This window comes from Chrysoperla carnea, chromosome 4 (genome assembly GCF_905475395.1).
Source record: "Chrysoperla carnea chromosome 4, inChrCarn1.1, whole genome shotgun sequence".
Lineage (NCBI taxonomy): Eukaryota > Metazoa > Arthropoda > Insecta > Neuroptera > Chrysopidae > Chrysoperla > Chrysoperla carnea.
Genome location: NC_058340.1, coordinates 53,227,382 through 53,250,211, shown reverse-complemented (window position 1 = coordinate 53,250,211; position 22,830 = coordinate 53,227,382). Strand labels below are relative to the sequence as shown.

Sequence of the window (22,830 nt, the reverse complement as noted above, 5' to 3'; positions counted from 1 at the left end):
CTGGCAGACGTTTTTCTTTCTCTGTCTCTGAAATCTATTCAAAATTTTAAATCGAATCGAATGGAAATGGATGGGAAAAACAATTTTCTCTATTATTTTCAATTCAAATTTTTTGAAGATTTGGAAAATGCATTTCCGATTCATTTGCATAGATTATTAATAATAAAACAAAAAATATAATTAATCGAAATTTTTTATTACAAAAATAATCATTATATTATTATTCAGATCAAAAACTAATCACAGCTATTGTTGGTTTTCTTATCAAGTATGAAATTATTAATAAATCAATAGAAAAAAACATTCGTATTTTTTGAAAGAATTTCTCAATAATGTAAATAAATCTTTCAATCATTTTCAAATAACTTAATAATATAATGGAAATGATTTAATAGAATACTTGTCTCAGCCACACAATACAAATCAGAATTTCTTTTACGAGTTTTTTACACAAATCTTGCACTTCTACTTCCGATTTGTGCAGTTCTAAAAATTCCTTTAAAAAAATTACACTGTGCCTATAATAACACTCTACTTGTGAAAATTAGATATTGTGATGGAAAATGTTCTTTATTAAAAATAATTTAATCTCACTTTCAAAACTTTGTTTTTTCTGCGTAGAACTGTAAAATACTCTGACAATTTGTGCAGTTCTAAAAATTGCTTAAAAAAACTCTGATACAAATACATACATCTTCCTTTACGCAATTATTCATTTTAATACAATCATCGATTCATACGCAATACAAAATAAACATTAGTTAAAAATATTACAAAATACCACAAAAGAGCAAACCAATTCGACAAATAATAACTTTCATGAGCATTTGCAGGAAGGAGAATGGAGTAAAGCTCGACCGCATCTTTTAAAATTATAACATTTTTCATTATAAAACGGCCGATATTAAGTCCGAAAAATGGGTCTGGACTTTGATCTTGACGCAACTTACATTAATTGTTGGGATTTCTTCCAACATTCTAGCTTATTTAGATAGTTTTGTTTTGAGTTTACTTCGAAAAATAACGAATTAACAATTTTTTTTATTCGCAAAACCATCGAAAAGAATACAAACCTGAAATAAAATTGATGAAAGTGTTGTTCAAAGTTTTGTTTATTTTATGCTGATGTAAGCTATTAAACCTGTCTTAGTTGATCAGATTCCATACCCTTTTAAAAGTTTGGAAAGACATAAAGTTTGACATACTGCTCGAAACAAAAAGAATCGTTTAAATGAAAAGGTTTATTGATGCGAGTTGCGTCAGAATCAGAGTCCCGGATTTTTTTTTTCGGGGTAAATAGCAGTTTATAATTATTTCATATTGGGTCTACTTCTGCCGAGACTTCAAGCGATCAAAGTTAGATTTTAACACCACAAGTTTGTATTAAATTTTGTAATGTGACTATATTTTATTTATACGATTGTAATTTATTATATAAATTTAAAAAGGCTAAGAATAAAAGTATTGTTAACTTGCCCAGACAGCTTTGAAATCATATATTTATCGTGAAAAAACTTGGAAAAAGCCCGGTGGGCACCTATGTCTAATACTCTTCAAGCTTTGTACTTTACAATTGATTTACACAAATATAAATGCCAATAGAAAACTGAATAATTTTAATTCAATTTTAACGAAAATGACGGTCGATCACAGTAAGTTCTTTTTAATAGTTTCAATGAATTCTGCTGATTATTTTTTTAAAGATATGCTTCATACTGAATGTCCGCACTGTTAAATCATATTTAATTTGATTTTTCAATGTTGTATTATAAAATAACTAACTCTATTCAGATTAAATCAAGTCTCAGTTCTAACTCTTCTATTAAGGTATAATGTCCGTAAATCCATTTTTTTACAGAATGAAATAAAATTTTGAGTAGATGTAAAGAATAAACGTCCCTTTGAGAATTGCTTAATTCAAAACTGTTTGTCAGAAATATGTATGTATGTGCCCGTGTTTATATGAACTTAACTATAAGAGACATTAACTTCAGTAATAAAGTAAAAGAAACTTATATGCAGGTGGTTTCTGCTAGAACTTTACAATCCTTCACTTGCTCCCGGATTGCTAGATTGAATAACATTCAACAGAAAATATTTGGTCTAATTCTCAAACATGTATTTCACTTTTGAAAACAAAATTACTGTTTTGTACAATTTTAAAATTAAATTTGATTTATTTATAAAATTTTAAAATTATTAATGAAACAAAACTTTAAATATGATAATTTATTTGAAATATCTAAAATAAAAATAGCCGGCCAAATGGACCAACGCATTATTTTTCGCAAAAATTAATTTTAATCCGACTTCATATTAAATAAATTTAACCGCTTTATGTTGTTATCTTTGGAGATTTTGGAAGAAAAACTGTTTGTTAATGAGCCAAGCATTATGAAGCAAGCATTAAAATTTAAAAATAATATAATTCAAAATGAAATTATGAATTGAGTCCCTAAAAACTCAAGCATTACAAAAATTATGGAAAATGTTTCGAGGAAGAAAGTGCTTAGAAGAACGAATGTGGGAAACAGAAATTCTCTAGTACTTGTATGTTAATTAAGCATCGTTCTACCATAAATTGAAGATGTATTTATTAAACCTACTTCAAATAATAGTTAAATGAAATGCCAAAGCGACATAACCGAAGAGGTGTTAAAAATTCATGAAATTAAAATTATAAATCGTTATTTTGTTTCAATTTTTCTCTTTAACGACATGAGAGATAGAAAACTATCCTCCATGCCCTACCTTTTTACCATTCAAAAAATAATTTTTAGCGTTATTTAATAATCAAAATGCAAAAATTCAGAGACGCGAGGGCATTCCGATTCTAAAATGTTTTAATCTCTTAAAACCAAGATTAATTTTGCATTTTGTTTAATGTTTACATATTATCTTTATATTAATCATCTTTAAAAATAAAGACAAAGAAGTTTCTCTGATTACTTGTAGCAAAAGAGAAATGATATAATAGTATAGTCGGATAAAGGAATACATATAATAGCCATTCTTAGGGAGTCCTCAATGACAGCTCCGATTTTGATGATTTTTTTTTCAAAATGATTCTTTTTGTATATTATTTAAAATCAGAAACATTTCAGATGGGGGAAATAATCTGGAGGGGGAATAGGCAATGTCACGAATGATATATCGACGCCCAGCCTGAATCGCTAATGATTGAAGTTTGGAATTTCGAGAAGATATTGATTTTAAACTGTATGTGTCACATAAGAAAGAATTTTTCGAAATTCATCCCCTAAAAGGGTGAAATAGGAGATGAAAGTTTGTATGAAAATATATATAAACCGTCATTTTTGAGGTCACTACTTAATCGATTTTAAAAATTCCTTCCCCGATAAAACATCAATTCTCTTAACTTCCCTTTTGTTCACTATTAAATGGATTGTAACTTTTAGTGCGAATCCCTAATTATTTTGAAAAAAAAAATACGACCATGTCATTTGCTGATAATGTAGCATTCTATAGATGACAGAATTTTTAAAATCGATTACGTAGTGTACTCAAAAACATCGGTTAATCTATATTTTCATACAAACTTTCATCCCCTATTTCACCCTTTTAGGGAATGAATTTCGAAAAATCTTTTCTTATGTGACACCTACAAAATAAAACCAACATCTTCTCGAAATCCAATCAACTTCTATCATTAGCGATTCATTTGAAATATTTCTGATTTTATATAATATACAAGAAGATTCTTTTTGAAAAATATCATCAAAATCGGAGCTGTCATTGAGGACTCCTGACTAAAAACATTCATTGATGCAACTAGTAATTATATAATATTCGTGGGTTCAAATTGAAAGAGACGTGTCTGAAAAAACCTGTATTAATATACAGATAATAGGTAAACATTAAACAAAAAGAAAAAATTAACCTTGATTAAAGAGATTAAAAAATTTTAGTCTCAGAATTTCTCGCGCCCTTGAATAGTTTTTGGCATGGAGGATGGTTTTCTATTTTACCATCGCCAATTATTTTATTTTTAATAAATATCTATGACAATAACATGGTGGTCACTGTTTTTCGAAATAAAATTTTCTGACTTTCTCAGGTTTTCGGGTTGAATAATAAAAAAATTTTCGAACCAAATTATTACTTTTAAATTTCTTTGAAAGTGGAATGAAAATTTTACAAAATAACGCAGGAGAAATAATATAAATTCGACTCAAAATTTTTCAAGTACATACGCCATTTTTTAAATAATTAGAATATAAAAAAAGTTACTTTAAAATTTTGTTACGAAAATAATAAAAATCCTGACTTTTCTCTTTTTTTCACGGAATTTTCTGACTTTTATAACAGAATTTTTGTATTTCCTGGCATTTCAAGATTTTTCAATAATTTGACCACCATGGATAATATATTAGTAAAAAAGCTCACGTTAAATTGACTTCATTGGACATTGTCAATTCGTTTAGTTTTCATGGATATGTATTATAAAATTTTTCAAAGATATAAATGTACCAATTTCACAAAAAAATTGGAGTAGAATAATCATTCAGTATCTAAACAGTTAATATCCAAGTACGTACTACTTTTTTTTTAAAATAAAAACGAACTCAAACTTAAGTTTTAAAAACTCACGACATAAAAGTCAGTTTAATAATTACATACAAATATAATATTGTCCATTTTCTAACAATTTCGTTGTACTTAATATCTTCTGTATCAATTATGTTTTCAAAAATTTCCAGTATGTAAAGTGAACGTACTTTTGTGACTCAAACAACAAACTTAACAAAAGAACCAATTTCAAATTCATCTATTCTTAAGAATAAAAGTATTTTTAGTTTTATCAATAATAAATAAATGGTTTTTAAAGTCTTAAACAAAGTATATACATAATTTAAACTTAAAAATGAAAATGGAAACATGGAAATGAAAAGGATGGGAAGACAGAAACACCTGGTCTCTATGAATCATAAATATTAAATATATATACACACTAGAAACGTAAGAAGGAATCAAGTGAAGGACCACCTCGTCCACATGGATCAATTGGAAACATTATCATGTCCCCACACCATGTCCACATTAATAATCGTTTTGTAATTGTTTCACGCCATGCTGGATTTTCTGCTAATAAGTCTCGGTAGTTATCATTTGATACTATTACACCTCCTCGTTCAGCTGCACATTGAACTATATACCTACAAATAATTTCATGATTATAGTTTAATGTTTTAGGGATGTAAGTGAGCGTACTCAGCTCTTATTATTTTGCATAAACAAACACTAAGTCAAATATATAAATGGTAAATCCAGGTTAAAAAGAGGAAAGCTGCGCTGATCACCACTTCCCTATTCCCTCGAGGCGCTGATCGTCCTGGGGATGCTCATGAATTTCAACTATTATTGGCTCACAATACCGTGTTTCTAAGAAAGCGATGGTGTTATATAGACACCGTAATATGCAGCCACTTTGAATATAGAAGAAACGAGAAGAATTGAAATTTACCAAATGTTGGTAAATGGTTCCTACAAAGTTGTATTTTCACCAACGAAATACAGCTATTGTAGAGCCCAATAGCTCAGATGGTATAGTGCTGATCCAGCAGTATACTTTTCCCACATATTACTAAATATCAATTTAGGCTTATAAAAGCTTATCACCTCCATTTATAAAAGTACAACTTTGTAGGGCATATTTACCAATGTTACCTTACAAAAATTAAAAACATATTTAACAATTAAAAAAACAATTCAACAAGTTCATTCTTCCTTCGGACGTACTTTTCTTCATTTTCTTGTGAATTAATAAAAAAAAAACATGGGGGGGGGTCATATTTGAGTGAGTTTGTTTAAGTGATTTGGGTAACAAACTACCTTAATATAAAAATTATTTATTGCGGAAATTAATTACCTATCATCATAGGGAATAATCAGCCGACCATTAACTTGTCTGGATGGTGTAAATATGACTAAATTACACTTGGCTAAATGTTCTAAAAGCTCTGGATTTGAACTTTGATGATGTTGACGACGATATTGAGGTACAAAAGCTTTTACTTCGTGTCCCCGTTTTAAGAAATAATCGATACAAATTTTTAATCCTTCACATGAAAAATATTTCCCATTTGAATGGCTGAAATATATAAATCATAATTTAACAAAAATATTAATAAATCTATATCTATGGTTTTAGATTGCCTCAAGCAATATGTCTGCTTTTGATTGGTTCCGGCTGTTCGCACTTTCAATTGCGGGAAAATTTAAATGGGTAGCGAATTCTGTGTGTGTTGTAGATTGGTCCGAGCAAAAAATCTTTCTATGTAAATAATTCGTAAAATAATAAAAATAAAACTTCACTTTTAAGATTAGGTTCACGGGTACATAATTCAATACATAAATAAGTAATAATTTCCCCAAATAAATTTTTACATTAATTTCATATTTTAAAAATTCTATAATACGTTAAAATTTAGTATTGAAAATTAATTGACGTATTTTCGAGACATTCTTAAGACTTCTTTTGAATTTCATTAGTTAACTTATAATAGTTGTAACGCTAGGATTGAAGATTGAATATTCACTAAATTGAATAGAATATTGTTGCGTTTAGGTTACTTATATCGTTGAAAAAATTGTTTTAAAACAAGCATAAATACTTCACGTTTTTTCTTTACAAATTTTACTTTTCTTTTGAATATATAATTATTTATTTATGTTGTCCACACACGTCAACTATATGTCAAACATGTTTCCATGCTTACAAACGAATCAAAAACACTTAAAGAAGGCTTTGAGCATACTTTCAGCATGTGCCTAGTTAACAGCCAATAGAAAGTAGGCACTGCCCCTCCCCCCTGAGTGAGACTCACCCACTCGGTTATACTCCATCCCTTTTAAAATATTCCTATATCCATGACTTGTGGGTAGTACACATTTAAAAAATAAGCTAGTGTAACGCCACTTTCTTGTAAATGAACAGTGAGACATTCAGGCTGCCGTACTAGCGATTATATTTCACATATAATATGATATGGTTTTTAAATGGGGAAGGAGGGATTGGCAAAAAAGTATAGTGCCCCGGATACAAGTTAAGCTCGGGACGCCACTGTCTACCAGGACCAATGAAACTTATTTAATTCAAAATAGTCGTATTTAGAAAATTTTTCGTTATTTAGATAACTTATTAGCATAAATAATTTTAAATTTAATAAGAAACTTACCCCATTGCAACATTACTTCCATCAATTACAATTAATCTTAAACCTCTTTTAACAACTTGTTTCGGATTATAAATATTAGAACCGAATTTCGGATTATAATTACTATTTGTTTGATTATTTTGCGTATTTTGTTCGTTTTGTGGTAACAATGCATGTTTAATAAATTGATCCTCTAACTGTTTAATCCGTTGAACAAAATCCGAAATAACACCATTATTTTGTTGAAAATTAAAATTTTGTGGTGTAATTCGCTGCTGTTGTTGTTCTTTCGGTTGTTTCTTCTGAGCTGGACTTGTACTTTGATGTAGATTCTTTGATATTTGTGTAATTGATGTGCTGGTACTTTGTGTGACAACATTATTATTAGAAGTAGTTACAGTTTGCACCGATTTAGTACCCACAACTTGACTATAAGTGAATTTTGATGTATTTGTTGATACATTCGTTTGATGAGGTGTTATTTGTGTTCCAATTTCAATAACACGATCGTGGTGATACGATGATCTTGGTGTCATTTGTGTTCCTGCTGTTTTATTTGGAGTATCATCAATGATTATACAACTATCATCATCTTTTACAGACTCGTCTCCATTTACACTTGGTGATAATAAATTAACATAATCTATTTCTGGTCCCCCTGGTGTTTGAACTTCTTCGTCATCATCAATCTCAATAATATCTGGCATATTTAAAGCTAATTTTTTATAAATATTTGGTGTTAAATTAATTGATAAGTGTTGATTTATTGGTGTCTCGGATAGTGTTACAAATGGATGGTTTTTCGGTTGTGGTGACGTAATATCGATGATATCTCTATTATCAGTTAATTCTCTATTCTCTGATAATTTTAACGTTGAATGTAAATGATATTCAGGATTATATATAGATGTCTGATCTTTATGAACTGTTTTATTCTTTTTATTCTTATTTTTACGCCTATTTACTCTCTTAACGATTCCTTTATTTAATGGTGTACTGGTAACAAATGGTTCTATTTTTCGTCTTTTCTTTTTCACGGCATTTTCTGAACTTACTTCCAATGAATGTTGACGTTTTTTCTTTTTGATTACCTTTTCCGAACTTGAATTAAACGAGTTTTTATATTTTTTATTCTGATTCATTTTATTTAAAGATTTATTTAAAGCTCTTTTTAATGCTTTTAAGCTATCGATACTTTTTGAACTAAGTGATTTGTTAAATATACTTCTTCGAGGTGAAATTTTCTTCTTCTGTTTTCTATTTTTTTTCTTGTCATTGATCGGTGTATTTGCAGTTGTGGTTGGTGATTTTGGTATTAATTCTTTGAATTGACTTTTGTCATTTTTTTTGGACTTTTTCTTCGGTTGTTCGATACTTTTATCTAGTTCAATAGTTAAGTTTCTTGATTGATTTAGTAAAGAAAGTCGTTTTTCTTTACTAGATAGATTTAAATCTTGACCATCTCGTGGACTATAAATATAACGTCTTGTACGCACCATTTGATTAAAAATTTCAAATTAAAATATGAAAAGTAAAAAATAAAAAACAAATTGTAGAATATTAAAACCATACAAAAATTATTTTCAAAGGTTATATCCTTTGAAAAAAATAAAGTAAATAACCATGTAAAATGTAACTGACAAGAAACAAAAACAAGTTGAGACAAGTTCTCATCATATGTGACAGATATGGCGGTAAAATATACGTTCGTTTAAATTTTGATTATTAAGATCTATAAGGTTAGCAGCACCATAATGGACTAAAAGCCAGCGCCTGCCTGCAGTCATACGTTAAAGTATAAACTGAAATTTTTTTTCCGTATTCTCACTGGTGTAGGGAACAATCTTTGGGGCCTAAAAACCTTAACTAACGGTGCCTTCGGTAGGTATCAGGTAATTAGGGGCGCAGTACCCGAGCTCTCTCACGTTAAAGTATAAAAGCTGAAATTTACACAGAGTGTTCAAATGACCATTTTAAGTCAATATTGAAAAAGGTAAACCAATCCGAAGAGGCTAACAATCCCCCAGACGCGGTAGAAGGTTAAATGCACAAAATACACAATCTACATTTTCTTCCATGATTATGAACTTATTTCAATGCAAGAGTTATTTTATTATTTAAATATGTTCAGTATCACGTACTGAATGTAAATGCACAAAATCCTTACAAAAATAGGCGGGAGAAGTTCCTCTTTTTCAATTCCTCTAGTGCGATTCTGCTAACTTTATAGGCCTTGATTATTACGTACGACTTGAACATCTGTTTACTTTTACCGATATACCCGAAATTTTTTTGACATTTTAACCTTGCGATTGTGACATTATATTTTAGAATCCTATCCATAGATAAAATATAGTAGTGGGAAGTCCAATCAAACCAAAGTGGCACCTAGAAAGAGATATATATGTATACGCACTCATATCTACACTCTCTCTTGCTCAGTGCCACTTTGGTTTGATAGAACTATACTTTAAATTCTTTTCATAAATTTGTAATTTTAATTGCAATTTCAATAATATACTGTATGCATCAATACAAATTTATGAAGTTTCGATACGCACTGTCTTAAGTCAAAATAAACACAGTTTCAAAGTTTCATAAGTCAAAATAAACACAAAGTTGAACCATTCTAAGTGTTATTACTATAACAGTTCATGTAATTCACATATGTCATAGCTATGGCAGTTAGAATGGTAAAACACGTGCATTTTTTGTGACACAGAGGTACATCTAATTCAAAAAAACCAAATTTTTATTTTAAATATTTAAAAAAATGGTAATTTGCGAAATGGTCCGGGAAATATACGAGGAAAAATTTGTTTCTATATGCCGTTTTTCACGAAGACTCGAACTCGTAAAATAATAACGCACATAATAACCCACACGGAGAGAGATAAAATCCTCCAAAATTAAAAACAATCTGTAAAGGCTTTTTCGACATCGGCTGATATAATAGGCCTATAATAGATAGGGATGGGTTTATTTGCACTTTTTTCCAAACTTCACCTCTCTGCATTTATGAAACGCTTTTTTTTCTTTGGAAAATTTTTTGGGTGTATATCTCCCCTCCGAATGAAGGCAGGTGTTTGGGTGTATGTTTCGCAATATGTCAAAAATCGAAAAACCGTGAAATTTCGAAAATTTCTTTTTTCAGATTTTAGCGATTCTAAAGATGCAGGACTAGTTTTTGATAGTACCTTTTCAAGATGTTTTTAAAGAAGACTAAATTTGCTATAATATGAGACTAGAATTGTCTCCGCAAACCCAATAGTTTCCGAGATAATTTACGAAAATGATATACTTTCAAAGACTTTATTTCGGAAACTATTTGGTCTACAGAGATAATTCTAGTCTCATATTGAAGCAAATTTAGTCTAATTGAAAAATGTCTTGAAAAGGTAGTATCAAAAACTATAGTCCTTTAGGGTTTTAATCGCCAAAATCTGAAAAAAGCTGAAATTTTTATGGGTTTTTCGATTTTTGACAAAGTTGCGTTCAGTGCCAAAGGTCACAAACTTGGATTATTTAAAATCCTGTCTGCTTAAAATCGGAACTACCGGATTTGGCGCAGACTGTAATGAATAAAGTTATTGGACTATACGGTTTTTCTGTGAGATTCTTTTGGCGAAAACATCTCTTGACTCTTGTTGCTATAGTTTTAGTGCGAAAAGTTTTTTGGTAGAAGCTAGAAGTAATAAATATTATGTCGCTACATATCCCGTGCGTTTCGGCATATTTCAAATATATTTTCAACTTTAATACCTAAATCTACTCCAATCAATGGGATGCCCAATCGATTTATAAATCTCCTAAAAAACGATTTTAAACGAAATTTTAACTCATACCCTCATTTTAACAAATATATACAGATTGATATTTTCGTTGAAAGTTAGGAGGGAAATGGTTAAAATTTTTATTAATTCTTGTACATATGTTCTCAATTTTCTCGAAATAGAATAATAATTTTACATAATTGTGTTTACTTACATGAAAAAGTGAATATAGAAAACGATTACCAAATATAGTAAAATAAAATTAAAATGTTTAAATTTTTACCTCATTTTTGAAGAACTCATTGTGAAGTTTCTAAAATATTTTGTTTTGATTACCAAACAAATTTGTTTACTTGATTAAACTAGTTGCAAATTTTACTTGTAGATCATTTCAAAACAGTTTATGAATTCTAACAAATTTTTACTATGCAGAAATGACCGCGAACCGTGTTAAAATGACTTTAAGTTATTTATATGGTTTAGTTGAAAGAAAATATAAAAATCGTTAAATTTTTTAATTGTTAAAATTTTAAATAAATGCAAACCATATACGTCATTTTATTAAAACTTATACACCATATCCAAAAAGTTTGGAAACAGTTAAATCAAGGTCGAACTTAACAAAACATTATGTTGTAAAAATTGAAAACATTCGTGCTCAATATTTTTAATGAAATTGAATGAAAGTTGAATAATAACAAAGTCGGTTCTCCAGCTCCAAACCCTGGGTTACGACAGGATATAATTTTGAAATATGAACTTTTTGTTACAGATTCTCTATACAAAAATAGAGGGCCCTAAAATAAATTAGTTTTATGTATTAGAACTCAAATACCGCTCTAGGTAATTGTAAAAAAAATGATTCCTAGTACTTCATATACTTGAAAAGTTACTCAATGTGTTTTCCAAACTTTAGATATATTGCGAAATATAGTCCCGACATCTGTGAGTGAATTAAACAAGTCATCAGTTAAATAAATTTCGATTTTTTGTCCCAATTTCCTAGATCAGGTTTTTGTATTTTTAAAATACGTATTTTCGACTACCAAGTAGTCATCATCAGTAAGAATTAGCTATAGTGATTACTCTTATTATGAATGTTACCCTTTGCTAATTTGGTGGCGGACTACACAAGGTGCAGTCTATATAGTCTCAAAAAAAGTATTTTGTAAATCGCTAGAGATAGAACAAAAGTTTAAATGTAAAAAATGTTCCTTATAAAAAATAAACAACTTTTGTTTGAAACATTTTATGAAAACATCACTGTTTACCCGTGAGGACGGAATATATGGGAATATCAGTTATGTTTGTGTGACGTGCCAGAATGTGTAAAGTGACAGTATAATCAACACTGACTATACATGGTATTTCAACAATTAACTCAGTCAATTGTTTGTTTTCACTTGTTCATCATAATTTTTTTCTTTTTTCGAATATTCTTTTAAACCTACCAAATTTAATATAAATATTTTATAAGCACGTCAAGTCCTAGTAATCCAGTATCCACTCAATTTCTATAGTTCGATATGCTCGGCAATGCGACACTCTGCACCCGTGCTATCCACACTGCTCCCTACGACTGAAAGAGTACATCCACTCAAAAAAAACTATGATTTGTTTATACAATCCCATTAATCCGACAGTCCCTGGTTTCAATAGTACCGCATTAGTGACACTGTACTGTAGTTATGTAGTATTTGAAAACACACACTATTTAAAAAATGTTAGCATTATTTATATCGTTGAATACATACTGAAATTATTTGCGTTACAGTTCACGCAGTGTACTACTCTTTGATTATATTTAGAAATACTGAAATTCGAAACATGTGTATCTAATACATGCTTTGATATTTAATTCTTCGCACAAACTCTGCCTGCTATACACTATTACCAATTTATCGGAATAAATCGCTCCAACAATTTAGTACGAATTACTTTATTGAAGTTTACTGAACTGAGATGTCAATTGCTTAAATAAATTATTTTGTAAATAAATCAGAAGCTGGCTGGAATTGAGCGTGCAAAATCTATAAATACAAAGGTTTTTCTCATAAATGGTATAGTAGAATCATTGAAGCATACAACAATATAATTTGACATCGCTTTTCATTTTTGATTATTGAGATCACGGACGAACAGACGGGCAACCGAAGATGGACTAATTAGGTGATTTTATGAACACTTATACCAAAATTTTGTTTGTAGCATCAATATTTATAAGCGTTACAAACTTAGGACTAAACTTAATATACTCAAATATATTTCAGATATCAAAGTATAAAAATTAACGTAATTACTAAAAAAACAAAAAAGAACAATAGAATTTTTAATATTTTATTTAAAAAATAACCCATACAACCGTCAATACTAACAAGGTAGGTTCAGTTCGATCATCAATATATAATTCAAAAATAATAATTATAGCATACTACAGAATCAAATGGGTTACATCAAAATTAATTAATTATATCTCAACAAAAATACAAAATATAATTGATTAAAAAATATGATTAAAAAATATTGTTTCAATTATTTTCATCTAAAAATTATTTACAAAAATATGTCTACAACATTTATTTATTACCTTTTTATTTAATTTTATGTGTAGAAAATTATTAAGTCGTTTTCGATCGGATTTATGAACATTGGCCTTTAATCAAGAATCACCATAAATAGATTTTTTTATTTAATTAAAAAATGATTAATTTTTTTATTCGGGTTGTATGTTAAGAAAAACATACCAAATATGTCCTACATATTTAATATTGTGTACATATTTAAGTTTACGTCATTTTTTATCGTATATTTTTATCGCTTATCTCAAACTATGCTTAGTTGGCATTACTACTTGACAGTTTCTTTCATTTCCATTTAAATTTGCCTAAATGAGTATTTATTTTCTGTAAATATTAGATTGGTTAGCCGCTTTAATTGTCAAAACAACATTTCCAATGAAATACTGATTTTCACTGATAGTGAGAAGTATTTTGCATCCCCCACAGACAAATAAAATTGTAAAGATGACTGTGACTATCTTTACCACTAAGTTCAAATGAGATAATGGGATAAAGGAAACAACTTGTTTTTACCTCCGTTTTTCATCCCCTTAGGAGTAGAATTTCGGAAAATTCTCTCTTATCGTATGTCTACGTCATACAAAGAACACAATTCCAATTTTCAGATGATCTCTACGAGCAGCGGTTTATGCTATGCGTTGATTCATCAGTCAATCCGGACAAAGCGTTTTATTTGTAGAGAATTTTTTTTAAATAAATTTCTGATGTATGGATTTCTCTTATTGTATTAATTAAAAATACTTTTAATTTTAGCGTTTTTGCATGATATACAAGTTCAAAAGATAGTATTCATAGGTAGATCTCATGAAAAACAAAACATCTATGTACAAAAAGCTAATTTTATCTTTCTGGTCGTGTTTTTAGACATAACAGTTGCTCAATTGAGTCAATTTTCATTTTCACATGTAACTGACCGAGAACTGAATTGTTTTTAAGGTAAATATCTACCCCGCCCCCCTCAAAAAAGCACTAATGTCTTTAATCTATATAAAGCCAGAATGCCTCTTAAAATACTGGCCTCATGTTGCCGTGTTGATTTATTTTTAAATCGAATTTTAGTGTTATCAGGAGATTTTATTACGATCGAATATTTACCGCTCTCACTACATTAAGAGCTAAATAGTTTTTAATTGTTCATGTGAGGCCGTCTTTATTAAACACATAACAATTTACAATATGAAATCGATATATTTTTATCGCAATATTATAGATAAAAATTTTTATCAAACACCTTATTAAATTACTTGAGTTAAATAATAATATTGAAAATATTGACAAATTATACATAACAAAAACTTTTATGCACACAAAATTGATTTAATTTATAATAATTGTTTTTAAAAAAATATTTTGTATTGACTATTGTTATTTAATCAACAATACCTTTTATAATTTAAAAAAAGTAACTAGCGAAAGCCTAGCCTTAGCCATTGCGACTTACCAAGTAAGACTATTATCCTACCCATCGAAGTACTGACCTTAACAAAATATTTAGAATCAGTAAATGGAAGGCATGGTAGTTCTCTTAGGCTATGCCGGCAAAGCATCTCATATCGGCAAAGCCATTCTGTATAATATAACAGAAAAGCCATTCTGATTAAATTTCGAAATAAATTCATAAATTTTTTTTTAAATCAGTCAAGATTCAATTTTGCTTAAACATTGTAGCGTTTTTTTGCTTGAAACTGAGAGTTTTGATTCCCGTTATCAACGATTTGTCTATTATAATTAAAAAAGAGGGCCGATATAGTAACACAGAAGTTAAATGAATATTTTATGGGATGATGATATTTTGATGTTCAAAGAGAGGAAAAAATTTAAACAATTTTTTTTTCAATAAAGTTTAAATTCTTATCTTTTCTATTTTTTACGATTCCCATTTTTTGTTACATGTTAGATTGTTGTTTATATATATTTAAATGGAAGATTTGTATCATTTCATGTTTCCACGCACCGTGAGAATTCATTTTTTGTCTGAATTGTTTGATTCCCATAAACTAATACGATATTCATGGCTTCTTCTGCGAAATTAACTAACACTAAATCAGTAATATTTTTGCTTCCTATATACGACTTTAAATCTACACAAAAAATCAAAATGTGTCGATTTGCATAATTTTAGAAATTTAATTTATTTATTAAAAAACCCATATTTTCAATTATAAATAATTTTTAATGAAAATTCTTAACTAATATATATTATATAAATATTAACATAGAAAAATAACAAATTAGCTCATAATATTTTTTTTTTCTTAAATTGTATTATTAAGGAATTTGAAAAAAAGCACAAGGGTTTTCATCAAAATTTTTAATAAATTCAATTTAAATTATTGTTTTTATTCAAAATAAGATTTTGATTTTTTTTTTGTTTTGTTTGTGTGTTTTTTAACAGTTAAATCTAATAACTACATTAAGCTAAAGTTTGTTTTCTTTTATGCAATAATTTTGATTTTACTAGAATTAAAAAATAAAATTATTAGATTGAAGCTATTTAATTACAGAGCTCATAGAATTCTTCATTTTGTGCTGAACACAGAGCTCCCTTAATATTGCACAGTTGCAGGCTAATTTAATAACGTTTTCTTAAGAAATGTTACAATATTATTTTAGTTATATATATTATATTATAATTATAACGAATGTTTCATTTAAGTTGGCTTAATCTATATTAACAAAATATCTCGAGAACTATTACACGAAATGTTTTTGTGACAAGCTTGATATTTGGGTGGAATTAAAATGATTATATCCAAGTAAAAATTATAAATTAATATGTATTGGATTTTAATACTAAGAAAGACTCTATCTGGTGATAGAAAAAAAAACTATAGTTTGCAACGCCCAAAGATACATAATATTTGTTTACAATCTTGTAAACCATACGTACATACCATTCATATATAAAAGAGTAGGTATCTTTTGCCTTATCATTCAATGAAAAAATCAGCTGAATTGATTAAGTATGGTTTACATTTTTTTCTCGTGGCATTGATACCTTAGCTTTAAAATCGAATAGAGTGGCATAAAACGAACGTTTGATTTGAAAGTCTTAGAATATACTTATGTATACTTAAGTAATAAGTTCTAATTTACTCAATGAATTATGAAAAACAATTGAAAACTGTACATATATTTTATACCTGTGTAAAACAATCCTATCCCTTATTTCGAGTGTTATGGAAGAGGGATGAGTGAGAGCAACAGAGATGAAGGCTATAACACGGTGATCTTTACAAGTCTTTACTTTTAAACCCAGCGAAGCGAGTGGGTATCAAGCTAGTTAGTTAATATAAATTGGGTTTACACTTAAGTGAAACATCCCGTAGATATGGATATCTAAATTTAACATTTACTCTATTAGGTTTATATTTTTGTGTTTGGGGTTGCGACATTTTGTTTACAACTTTTCTTTAAAGTTTCTTTTATATTTATTATTTACATTGTTGTGAATGTACGAATCAAATATTGACGAAAACAACGATTTTTCGATAATTTTCTAAGTATGAACACGTTTTAAGATTAAGATTACACTGATCAACATATTTTAATTTATTATCACTGCTATTTTCCAAAAAAAAAAAAAGAGGAAAAATTTGTTTCTTTGTTATATTTGAAATTATATTACGAGTCGAGATTTGTGTAAATTTTTTAAAATATCTATTCGATTTTTTTAAAACTAAAAACAAATTCTGAAAGGGGCGAAACCACATTTAGTATGCATTAAAACATTGACTCAATAATGAAATTTTTAGTACCGATTCAGCACAATAAAAATAGTAAGAAAAATATATTTTAGTATGTGTGCAATAATTTTGTCGATCAGTTATTAAAAGTGGTTAGAAACCTTTTTTTGTGTGAATTGGTTATGAGAGAAAATGATGACATAGAATGAGTTAAAAAGTACAATAAAATATCAATAAATCGATTAATCTTTTATATCGATTATATTTTAAATGCTAAATGTATTCAATTTATTGAAATTTCATTGCAACATTAAACAAAAAATGTTTTTCTAAAGAAAATAATGCGAATAAAAATAGTAAAAAATTTAAATGAAAATCATAAAAATATTTTACAGTGTGTCCCCGGATAGAGGTAACTATACTTGTAAATTTCCTTATTTTGTATTTTAAGAAAAAAAGTCATTCTTTTTAAGAAGTTTTGCTTATACTAAAAAGTATGTAGGTAAACTTCTTCATAATGTACAGGGTAGCCATAAATTTGGAATCACTATTTTTATTTTTGGTAAACTATCCTTCTTTTTTATAAGTTGGCGAAATGTTACTAAAAAAAGTTACTCGCAATTAAAAATTATGACTCTATACAAAATATCAAGAAGATCCGTGTACTTTAATTATAGCATCATTTTTGAACAAAAGCTCTAATTATAAAAAAAAAAAAAAACGTAAGAAAGAAAATTATAATAAATCAATTAACATGTACTATCCGAGAGTGTAATTTTTTGTTTACTAGTTTAGAAAATTAAAAAGACAATTTATTTTCTCGGATAAACATTCAATAAGAATGGAATTGTCAAAGTTGGAAAGATCTTCTTGATATTTTGTATAGAGTCATAAGTGTTAATTTCGAGTAACTTTTTTAAGTAACATTTTGTCAACTTTTAAAAACGAAGGGTTGTTTACCCAAAAAAAAAAATAGTGATACCAAATTTTTGGCTACCCTATCCATTATTTAGAAGTTTTAAGTATACCTACATACTTTTCAGAATAAGCAAAGCTTCTTATAAAGAATGATTTTTTCTTAAAATGCAAAATAAGGAAATTTACAAGTATAGTTACCTCTATCCGGGGACACACTGTATAATACTTAAAAAAAAAAAATAAAATGTTAACATTAGATACCCATCCTGACATAATAATAATTTTTTTTTAAATGATCGATTGATGGTTTTTTTCTAATGTTGATTTAATTAATATCGTGAATGTTAATTAATTAGCAACAAATAAAATTTTTTTAAATAATATATATATACATATAATAACATTCCTTTTTTTTTTAAATATAGCACTTGTTTGAAAATGTTTTCGCCACCGTTAGAGGAAACCAATTGCTGCGTAAAACAAACGTGAAGTGACATATTTTTTTTGTTTTAAATATACAATTACACTGTACTATACAACACTTCCCAAAATATTTTAAGGCTGTATTTTTAAGGGAAGTTTGGCTCGTACATTATGCCTACACCTGTGAAGGTTATTAAAAAATATAATATAGGCGTATTCATCATTGGCTTTTTAATTCTTTCCCAATGCTATAAGATACAATCTTGTTCCAATCGATTTTCGATCGAATTACAGGCAGTTGTCTACGTAACGCTTTGAATGTTGTTTCAGACATTGTTTGATAGTTTTCAGATATTGCAGTCTGATAACTATTTTCAGCTTCTTCAACTATTCGTATCATTTCACGAGCTGTTGCTGTTTCGTTGCTTACGGTAACAGCTTCTTTAACATCTTTGGAACTAACCAATTGAACGTTACCATCTTCGTAATAGTGTACTTGAACTTTAAGCACTCCTTTTAATTCAGAAACAGAGCCACCATTTAACGTCAATATCCATTGTGATCGCCAGCGACCATTCCAAAAGTTTTTAGGTTGAAATTGATGATCCTCGATGCATGCAGTAAGGATTATTGTCCCACCTGGTTGACTTTTACCAAAAACACTACATACACCCTGTTTATAATGGCTTTGAGTGTAATTTGTAAATTCTAATTCCAATGCAGAACGCCAGGGTTCAGCGACCTGGTCTACTTCATAGGGTTGATATTCTGTAGCCTCTTTTCTAAGATGATCGTATTTAAATGATTGTTTTGTGCGAGCATCAAAAAAGCGATTACCACCAAGCTCATTATGTTCTGTTATCAGTACTTGAACATCCGATCCTTCTATTTTTACCGGAGTAAGTTGATCTTTATTGTATTGAGCAAAAGCACTACTTGCACCTTCCCGAAGCAAACTATCATTATTTAACAACACACGCACATCGTTAAAAACTTCATTAAATTCACCTGGGGGTGAATGTATTATAAAATCAGATACAATACGAACTTTTTCTTGATCCGTTATCAACTCATCACCGTCCGCCGCCATGTTTACTAGGTTGGGTTGACTTGTCATCGCCAAGTTCATATGCGTCAATTTTATGGTAGCATGTTTGATGATTAATATCTATTTCTTTGGTAGATCTTCAGTATTTTATTCTATGGTCAGATATGCTGCTAATAGTAGGGAGTTTGTTTAATATTGATGTTGATAATGTAGTGTTCTTGGTATCACACATAAAAAACCGAATTATGCCAATGTTATACATAAGAACTCTTACATTTTTACATAAGCTTTACGTGAGCAAATTGAATCATATGTCATATACCTTACATATTGGGAGCTGTGGGCAAATATAAAAAAAAATTTTGTATTAATATCGATTAAAATTTATAGGGTAAACTGAATGTCCCTAAGCCAACTTAATCTAACATAGTTCAAAACCATAGAGATAATACTATAGAGATGAAAAGTCACCACCAAACAGTTTGATAGCAGTAGAGAGAGATATACAAGACAGACGGTATAGCTGCCTTTGTCTCTCCCATACTTGCTATAACTATAATACTATATACAAAATATGTGTTGTCGCTTGCGTGCTTGATTGTAGTTGCAATTATAATTGGCTGCGAGACAGGAAAGGGAAGAACAACTACAATTTTTGCCTTTCCTATGTCTCTAGATAGCTCTATAGTATTATCTCTATGTTCGAAATAATCTTAACCAAAACATATACATACGTTCAGAATAACATACATGTAATTCAAGTATAACGCGCTAAAAGTAAATAATAACTAAATTTTCATTTTTCATCATCGACATATCTCCTCTGAGAGATTATTACATAAAAAAAAAAAACCTAAATTGTCATCTTATTTCTTCAAATCCTGAATCCATATCATTTTGTAACCAAAGAAACCGTAACTATTCAAAACGCCTTTTTTATATCAGGTCATCAGGTCTCTTAAAAATGGAAATCTGAAGAATATAATCAAGTGTAATTGGATCTACCATTTGAGACAACTAGCTTGCGAATATACTGACGAAAGATTATTAAGTTAAACTATACAACAGAGACTATTTACCGATATATTCTCTGACTACAGTTACTCGTTTAAATATCATTCATATTCCGGAGTAGAGATTAATATCTTCACTTATTTTAACAATTTCCAACGCAATAACTACAATTATTATTATTTTTTAATTGAAAAAGTACGTTTCAGTTTTTCCTAATTTTGAAAATATTTTTAATTTCAATGTTTTACAAGCTCTTTATACTAAAACTAGCCTATATGCGCAACGCCTAACGAATAATATTTACTCTGTGATTTACTCAGTAGACAAGACAGCTCGTTCATTTGACAGTTATGGAATAAAAAAAGATTGTAAAAGGTTATATAATAATAATTCGAAATATATAAGGTATCGTTTATTTTATTATTTAATATAACTTTGAAAATATCTTTAGAGAAAATTGTTTTATTCCTCCAGAATCATTAAAATAGGTTTATACATTTTTTCAACATTGGATTAATAAAATAATAAAATTAATCCAATGTTTAGTAATTCATTTACAAGTAATATGTTTAAAACATATTACTTATGAATACAAAAACACAAATTTTCTATTCGCTTATAATTATTTAAAAATAATATTTTGATTTAATAGCTAGCAATTCCACTGTTAAAATGCTTTGATCTTATTCTTGGACGCCGAACCCATATTTTAACGTAAATTATTTGATTCTTTTTACTTACCTCTGATAATACTGCAATAAGTGTATGTTCTCAATTGCACACGGGAATATAGCTAGAAGTAGGAATGGAGTAAGTTCTTTTACCACTCAGCAAATGCTTTTATATGATATTCTTAATATGTTTCTTCCCGATTTAAGTGGTAAAATCTTCTTGAACAATCCTTAGCACACACAAAAAACCACGAGAATAGTAAATTTTTTTCCATAAATTCAACATTCAAGTTATCATAGCCCAAAATCTTAATTTTCTTTATTAACAAATTTATCTTTACCAACTCTATAAAAAGTAGGTAGAACGAATTATAGAATTTAAGTATAGAGGTATTAGATAAATTCGCTGTGATATTATTCGTTTTTAACTCGTAAGATGTCAGCACCACGAGTAAAAAAATGGAAACCATATATGAACAACTAAGTTGATTTTTTCATTGTATGGAAAGGCAAAAGATACCTTAGGTTAGGCTCTTAAACAGCTCCAAATGGTACATGGAGTAGTGGCCGGGGATGGGCCAACCCTTTTTCGGTATCACAACGGACCCTATGGTCTATGTGTCTCACCCCAGGGCAGCCACTCTAAGATACCTACTTTATTATCGATTTTAATGTGCTATACTCTTTTATATGTGCGTATGGTTTACAAAATTGTGAACATACATTTCCGTTAAATATTATGTATCTATGGGTTTTACAAACCATTTTTTTTTTCTATCGCTAGATAGTGTCTTTATTAGTATTAAAATCCATATATACGGTCCAATACCGTCCACAGATCTTTGAATGGCTTAATCAGACTGATCACAATAACCTTGGTGTTGATTAAACTTATATCATTTGTATAAAAAAAAATTCATTTTGTTTTTAGAAATGGGTTATAAATATTACGATTCTCCAGAAGGTCATGATGCCTTTAAAAAATTACTTGTTACATTAAAGTATGCCGGCGTTGTTGGAGTAGGTGCCGCAACCATGGATGTATTAACATTATCTAAACCTAAAGGATACGGTAGCACGTTAGGACGCTACGCTTATTTTACATTCCCACTCATGGGAATGGCTGCCGCATTTACTACCACAACATACATAGCAACAAATTATAGGCAAAAAGATGATAAACTGAACTATGTTCTTGGATCCCTGGCTGCTGGTGGTGTATTTGGAGCTTGGCGTAAATCTGCTGTATCTGCAATGTGGGGCTGTATTATACTTAGTGCTGCTGCCATCGTTAAGAAAGATTCTGTTCAAAATGGATGGACTTTCTTCAGTGAACCAAAAACAAGAGCTTTCAATACGGTAAATTCATTTAAAACAGATTATTCTTTAATTAAACATACACCAGGAAACTGGACAACAGGGGCAAAATAAAAATAATAGTTGAATACTTGTAATTATTTGTAGATTCTTTAATAAAATTATTTAATTTGGCCAAATTGTACAGTTTTATTGTTATTTTATTTAATGAATTGTGTTAAAT

General features: G+C 28.8%; 3 protein-coding genes across 3 annotated transcripts; 1 reads left to right on the top strand and 2 right to left on the bottom strand.

The window, feature by feature from the left end:
• Positions 1-4,726: 4,726 nt before the first annotated feature.
• LOC123298082 (NEDD4-binding protein 1-like) lies at positions 4,727-11,318 on the bottom strand. Its single transcript, XM_044879985.1, has 5 exons — positions 11,235-11,318; positions 7,200-8,663; positions 5,891-6,112; positions 4,974-5,177; positions 4,727-4,789 (listed from the first exon to the last, which is right to left on the bottom strand). Coding segments are annotated over exons 1-5 (1,911 nt in total). The 5' UTR covers positions 11,255-11,318; the 3' UTR covers positions 4,727-4,788.
• A 7,229-nt stretch (positions 11,319-18,547) lies between these two features.
• LOC123298015 (F-actin-capping protein subunit alpha) lies at positions 18,548-19,806 on the bottom strand. The gene has a single exon (XM_044879878.1). The coding sequence runs from the start codon at positions 19,684-19,686 to the stop codon at positions 18,778-18,780; it is 909 nt and encodes a 302-aa protein (XP_044735813.1). The 5' UTR covers positions 19,687-19,806; the 3' UTR covers positions 18,548-18,777.
• A 1,079-nt stretch (positions 19,807-20,885) lies between these two features.
• On the top strand, positions 20,886-22,786 carry LOC123299090 (NADH dehydrogenase [ubiquinone] 1 alpha subcomplex subunit 11). The gene is made up of 2 exons (XM_044881312.1): positions 20,886-21,024; positions 22,222-22,786. The coding sequence occupies exon 2, from the start codon at positions 22,224-22,226 to the stop codon at positions 22,719-22,721; it is 498 nt and encodes a 165-aa protein (XP_044737247.1). The 5' UTR covers positions 20,886-21,024; positions 22,222-22,223; the 3' UTR covers positions 22,722-22,786.
• The last annotated feature ends 44 nt before the right edge of the window (positions 22,787-22,830 follow it).

Coding starts and splice junctions, on each gene's coding strand:
- LOC123299090 (XM_044881312.1), top strand. CDS start 22,224: ATGGGTTATAAATATTACGATTCTCCAGAAGGTCATGATGCCTTTAAA.
- LOC123298015 (XM_044879878.1), bottom strand. CDS start 19,686: ATGAACTTGGCGATGACAAGTCAACCCAACCTAGTAAACATGGCGGCG.
- LOC123298082 (XM_044879985.1), bottom strand. CDS start 11,254: ATGAGTTCTTCAAAAATGAG. Junction 8,664..11,234: donor ATGAGTTCTTCAAAAATGAG/GTAAAAATTTAA, acceptor GGTGCGTACAAG/ACGTTATATTTATAGTCCAC. Junction 6,113..7,199: donor GGAAGTAATGTTGCAATGGG/GTAAGTTTCTTA, acceptor TATATATTTCAG/CCATTCAAATGGGAAATATT.